General features: G+C 35.5%; 1 protein-coding gene across 1 annotated transcript; it reads left to right on the top strand.

The window, feature by feature from the left end:
• Nucleotides 1–1,256: 1,256 nt before the first annotated feature.
• Nucleotides 1,257–6,526, top strand: mboat4 (membrane bound O-acyltransferase domain containing 4). The gene is made up of 3 exons (XM_051695956.1): nucleotides 1,257–1,378; nucleotides 1,486–1,710; nucleotides 4,727–6,526. The coding sequence occupies exons 1-3, from the start codon at nucleotides 1,257–1,259 to the stop codon at nucleotides 5,658–5,660; spliced, it is 1,281 nt and encodes a 426-aa protein (XP_051551916.1). The 3' UTR covers nucleotides 5,661–6,526.
• Nucleotides 6,527–7,009: the final 483 nt, after the last annotated feature.

Genomic DNA, 7,009 nt, shown 5'->3' with positions numbered 1-7,009 from the left:
ATTGCTTAAAAGTGTCTATTTCATACGCCTCCTTGTTGAGCAGCCAATCGATAAAGGGAATCTCTCTGACGCAGGGACAAGCCCCAGTCTGTCTCTCAAGCCCCTTAATGTTCTCTTGTGCTGTTGCTTGGAGTTGTCTGTAGGAAGTGGTTTAGATTTTCCTTACTCATGCACTTGGTATGTGCTCGTTAAATCCTGCCTTTGTCTTAAATGCACCAAGGAATACAAAATAAAGCTGATAATTACAGTGAAATCATCATGGAAATATTGTTGGTGCATGAACTTAACTTGGACTCTCCTAAGAATCCTAAGCTTTGCCAGCTTGCCTTTTTCCTTTAAACGTAGTTTTGATCAGTTAACAGTGGTGAAGAACCCATACTATATGTTGAATTTACGGCATTATGTTTGAATTTTATGCAACATTGCAAATGCAATCATTTGATTGAATGACATTGATGGAGACATTGCAGCATCTATTACTGTACTGTTTTATAAGTAAAACAAATGTACTTAATGGATTTTTAAAGACGTTTATGTTTAATAAATGACCACTTTATGGTATTGCCAGTAGGATAATAACTGGCCCATTTGTGCTGTTCCTGTATGTTGGTGTTTGATAGGGCAAATCATGTGATTTTCACCTAAAAAAACAAACAAACATTTATTTGATGTAATTTTGTGCATAAATTAAATCTTGTCAATCTGTTATTGCACTCAAAAAATAATTGAAAGATTTGCGCATTTCAATTTCATAACAAAATTTCATCAAACTGAATTGAGCAATCTTTAATCAAATAAAATGTAAAAACCTACATATCTGAAGTTTTATAAAGGTCATTTGATGAACATCACAATTTTGAGATGAAATTGAAATACGAAAAGGCTCAAATATTTTTTTGAGTATGTCTTTCTATGGACAGACTCATACCTTTTTACAATGCAAACATATACTGCATGCAACATATTGTTATGTGTTCATAAAAGGCATTGTTCACGCTTACACTATGAGACACTTGTTTTCTCATAACTTGGTCGCTACATTGTCAGATTCCATTTAGGAAATAAGTACACAACTGAGTACTTGTATCTAAGCACGACTGGAATCATGAAAGATATTCAAACAAAACGACAAGGGACCCAAAGGTAATCCTAAATTTAACAGATAAGGTGGAAATTATATATTTTTCACTAAAGCACATCTGTTTCACTCACACACAACACTCGGGCTGTTACCGCAACTGTGGATTGGTCTGGAGATGGATCACCTTTGGATACTTTTTGATGGTAACCCACAGCTGCTTTACCAGTTTTTTAACATACCGTTTGCTTTACTGTTCTACTGTTTAGCTAGACAAGGACATCTCTCAATTGTAAACAGGTATGGCAATATGATCCCTGCAGTCAGTCATATATTATTGATGAAGATTAATAACTGAAGATGTAGCACTCTAAAATGAAATTGCTGAATCCATCTGATTTTTTAAGGTTTATCTGTTTGACACTGGGAGGCGTCATCTTGGCCATTGTAACAATGGGTCCATTCAGCTTATTGCTGTTCTTCAGTGCTGTACTTTTCCTGCTGCTGATCCACTGTCTAGAACCAACACATATTCATCAGTGGACTTTAGGGCTGCAGATGTGTTGGCAAACTTTCTGGCATTTGTACATCCAGTACCAGCAATATTGGCTACAAGAGACACCAAACTCCAGGTAGGGTAAAGTGGGTCAGTGAGTAAACTGAGACACCCCCTTAATCTGGGAAACTGTGCACAATTTTTGTCATGTCATATACTGTATATATTTAGTGAGGGCCCATCATATAAAGCTACTTGTGATTGAGAGGAGCATATGAGAACAGTGATAAGGAGCAGCAAGCATTTCCCTGCAACCTTAATGGCATAACAATCCCTTAGTTTATTTAGTCCAATAAAGGTTATTTTTTGCAAGTTTTTTTTTCTATGCAGAATTGACAATTTTTCTGTTTCTAAAAATGAAAAACTAAGTTGTTTCACTATAATAAAGTATTTTCAAAATTAAACAGTTTACTGGCTGGTTATGGATACCTTTCAAGAAAATATGAACGTGCAGCAAAATTTGACTTTGGAATAGTATTTAATTTAATTAATTAATTAATTTATTTGCATAAACAATTTATCTATGTTCAAATTTGTTGTGTCTCAAGACAGCTTTTTTTAAAAACAATGTTACGTGTTCAATACAATTAAGCTCAATTGACAGAATTTTTGGCAAAATGTTGATTACCACAAAAAATTACTTTAACCTGTCCCACGCTTATTAAAGAAAACAAAAAAGAAGAAAAAATGCCAGTCACAGTGAAGCTTTACAATGAAAGTGAATGGGGCCAGACCATAAACATTGAAATATACACACTGTTTCAAAAGTATAGCCACAAGACATAAACATTATATGTGTTATGTGATTTTTTTATGTGATTAATTCGCTTACTAACCTTATCAGAGTAAAGTTATATCTAATATTACAATTTAGTTGCCATGACGACGCAACACCATAAATAGTTAAACTCTGTTAGTGATTTTATCTCACTAAAATCATGTTAACATGTATAATGTTTACATCTAGTGGCTATACTTTTAAAACCGTGTGTATTTTAAAGTTTATGGACTGACATTATTTGCTTCCATTGTAAGTGTTTTGTTGTTGTTGTTGTTGTTTTTAACGAAGGATGAATCTAAATAATTTTCTGTGGTAATCAACATTATGCTACAAATGCTATCGTTTTAGCATAACTTGTACTGAAACTGGAATATTCCGATTAAATTTCATGGCTCATGTTGATTTCTTCTAATATTTAATTAATAGGAGACAGCCATTGTTTTACCTCAGTCTCATTTCTTCTTGCCTTAAAGGATAAATGACAAAAGTTCAGCCATGCAACTCTATGTGGTGCAAGCTGATACGTTCTTTGACTTGTTATGTTTTAGCCAATCAGCTCACTCACATGTGACATGTTAAGCAAATCGGCTTGCATGGTAAAAGCTGATTGGTCCTTTGACTTGTAATCGGGTAGCCAATCAATTTGTGTCTCTCTGTTTGCCCAACATTTAAATGGTTGAGTTTTGCAAATAAGCTGGTTTCTCTGCAGCACGCAGCAAGGTTTTTTTTTCTTTCTGAAAAGGCTATTTGCTCAGGTGGTTGCTGGGGCTTTTCTTTTAACTGCTTGCACGGTAAGGTCTGCTTTTGGTCATGACATATAGAAGCGCATCTTTAACAAGGTAAGCCTTAACCAAATCTGGCTGCCATACATCGCTATCCTAGGTCATTAGATTATATAAATCCACACATAGATAGACTAAGACACTAGTTTAAAGGGATAGTTCACCCAAAAAGGAAAATTCTCTTATCATTTAGTCACACTCATTCCATCCCAGATGTGAATGACTTTCTTTCTTCTCAAGAACACAAAAAAGATTTTTAGAAGAATATTTCTTCTCTGTAGGTTCATACAATGCAAGTGGATAGTGATCAACACTTTAAAGCTCCAAAAAGCACAAATGAAGTAAAGAGTCCATACAACACCAGTGGTTAAATTAATGTCTTTTAAAGCGATATGATCACTTTGGGTAAGAAACAGACCAATATTTAAGTCCTTTTTCACTAGAAATGATCACTTCCGGTCACTCTCCAATGCACGTTCATGAGAGGACTGAGGTCATGCAGCCTCTCGCTGCACTTCCGGTTGTATCGCTCATGTGTCAGTTTTCGCGTGAACATGCCAACGCGTTTACTCGGACCTCTCATGAATGCGCATTAGAGAATGACCAGAAAAGGACTTAAATATTGATCTGTTTCTTACCCAAAGCAATCGTAGCATTTTAGAAGACATTATTTTAACCACTGGAGTCATATGAATTACTTTTACTACGACTGTCTGTGCTTTCTGGAGCTTTAAAGTGCTGATCACCATCCACTTGCATTGTGAGGACCTACAGAGCTGAGATATTCTAAAAATCTTTGTTTGTGTTCTGCAGAAGAAAGAAAGTCATCATGCACATCTGGGATGGCATGAGGGTGAGTAAATTATGAGACAATTTTCATTTTTGGGTGAACTATTCCTTTAATAAGCTTTGGGCTTTCCTAGATCAGGTACACGTTATGTGTTAGGTCACTCAGCATTTAAACTATTCAGCTAAGCAGGCCAAGGCACACATAGAAATTTATTTCATTAGTGTTACACCATTTGGCCAGTGGCTAAGGCACACCGAGCTAGCATACACATGGCTCTTTGGAGCAGCAGCAGTACACGAGTCTTAGCGATAGATCTTCTTGGTTAGGGGGTTGTGTTCTATGTTTGTGTTGCAAGTTTTGTGGAGCTTCCCTGCTTTGTTGGGGGATTGTTTGTAATGTCTATTTGTGCTGCAGCATAGATACATGCTCAATGTAGCATGTCTTGCATTTTATCAATTTTGCAGCATGTCCACATGCTTAACTCAGGATGTCTGTATATTTTCTAGCAGTGCAAGTCTCCATACTTGCCAAGCAGCAGCAGCGTAGCAGATCTGGTCCGTCAAGACCAATATCCTACCAATGTGTCATACCCACATTATTTTAATCCACATCCCACTCTCCCATATCCCTCAAAATGCTGTGATGATTTAATTGAACTAATTGAAAATATCATGTTTCAGAATATCACAAGAAACATCTGGCATTAAACCTTAATTGTTCACATTTTTATTCCTTACAGGCTTTTACTGGCCATGTCTGCTCTCATGTTGATGACCCAGAGGGTTTCCTCTCTATCACTGGATCTGCAGGAGGGAACAGTCACCAGTCACTTTCAAATAACCCATCAGTGTCAAGCCTACGCCATTATTCCATTAAGTTACTTGCTCTATTTTCCTGCTCTCCTTGGAGGACCACTTTGCAATTTCAACACTTTTGTTGAGTCTGTTAGGCAACTGAGCATGGCTCCACCCTTGGCTTCTTCTTTGGGTAATCTTTCTCTAAAGATTTTGCAAGTTTTAGTTTTGGTGTGGCTCAAATATCCTCTTCACGAGCTCTTACAATCAACTACATTCAATATAAACAGTCCTTGTGTTTTTCGAGATATATTATGGATCTGGATGCTGTCATTGCTACTTAAGATAAATTATTATGCACACTGGAAGGTAAGTGAATGTGTTAACAATGCTGTAGGCTTGGGTCTCCATGGTTACAGTCACATTGGAAATACATCATGGGAAGGGCTTTCTGATGGCAATCCATGGGTGACCGAAATGTCGAGTCGTCCTTCAATGTTTGCACGCCAGTGGAACAGAACCACAGCTGCATGGCTTCGAAGAATGGTCTTCCAAAGGTACAACAGATCTCCACTGTTCTTGACCTTTGGGTTTTCAGCTTGGTGGCATGGCCTTCATCCAGGTCAAATTGTGGGATTTCTCATCTGGGCTGTCACCATACAGGGGGATTACAAGCTGCATCGCTTCTTGCAGCCAAGGCTTACCTCCCCATGGAGGAAATTGCTGTACACCTGCCTAAACTGGGTCTTTACTCAACTGACTATTTCATGTGTTGTTGTTTGTGTAGAGCTTCAGAGTTTATTGCCAGTGAAGCTTCTGTCTTCTTCATATATTGCTGTGTTTCCACTACTAAGTTTTCTGTTCATTATGATACTGTGAGTAATTAAAAGTATCAAGGGTCGTAAATAATACAAATGTCAAAAACAATACAAACAGCAACACCAACACTTTTTATCATTTTCTTTCTTTTTTTGTAAAGGATGGGGGGATTTTACGTTAAGTTGATGCTACGTCATCTAAAACATTATTTTGCATTTTATAATTATTATGCATGTAAATTTATGACCATATTAATAGAGAGATTACATGGAGGATTTGAACTTTAAAACAATCATTTGTCACACACCACATTTGCATTTAAAATAAACCTGTGAAGGCAAAAAGGTGAAAAAAAAAATACTTTCACTTATTAATTCATATCAATTATAACCTAAAATCTTTGTTTATTAAAAGTTCATGGACATGTCATGCGTCAACTACCCATGGCCTTTTCATAGATTAAATATAATAAATCATATTAAAATGAGCTAAGATGACTATCAGAGGAAAGCAAATAATTTTGCAAAAGATCAGCATCCAGATTTGACATTATGGATAAATTATTTTGTACAATATGAAGATTTTCCAATTACCATGTATTCATCACAACACATCAAATGCTTTGCATGCACTAGTGAGAGACACAGCCATATTTTCTTATAAATTATTTTATATATATATATATATACACACACACTACCGTTCAAATGTGTAGGGTCACTTACTCATTCTTTATTTTTATTTTTTTTCACATTTTTGAATAATAGTATAGTCATCAAAACTATGGAATAATATAAATGGAACTATGAGAATTATGTTGTGACTAAAAAATCCAAAACAAATCAAAACTTTGTTATATTTTAGCATCTTCAAAGTGGCCACACTGCCTAGAATTTGCAGAAATGTACTCTTGGCATTTTCTCAACCAATCTTCTTGAGGTATCACCCTGGGATGCTTTTTAAACAGTATTGAAGGAGTTCCCATCTATATGCTGGGCACTTAGTGGCTGCTTTTCTTTATTATTTGGTCCAAGTCATCAATTTCAAAAACTTTTTTTTTAAATTACATTTTAGTTTTGTAATTAAATAAATTAATATGTTTTTGTCTACAAAACTAATTTCAAACATTTAAGCATACGCCTTAAGATCAAAAGGTTTTTAAGATCATGAGAAACATTTCAGTCAAGTGACCCCAAACTTTTGAACGGTAGTGTATATATATATATATGTTATTGTAGAAAAAAAAATAGCAACACTCAAAATACATATACATTTCACATAACCATATACATACATCACAACCGTCTCACCTTCAACAGTATCAAATCTTGCAGTGTTTTGGTGGGTATTTGATATGTATATGTATTTTGAGTGTTGCTCTATTTTTTTATAATATACTGTATATTGTT

This window comes from Myxocyprinus asiaticus, chromosome 4 (assembly GCF_019703515.2).
Source record: "Myxocyprinus asiaticus isolate MX2 ecotype Aquarium Trade chromosome 4, UBuf_Myxa_2, whole genome shotgun sequence".
Taxonomy (NCBI): Eukaryota; Metazoa; Chordata; class Actinopteri; order Cypriniformes; family Catostomidae; genus Myxocyprinus; species Myxocyprinus asiaticus.
The sequence above is the reverse complement of the archived record's forward strand: the minus strand, read 5'-3'. Positions and strand labels throughout refer to the sequence as shown.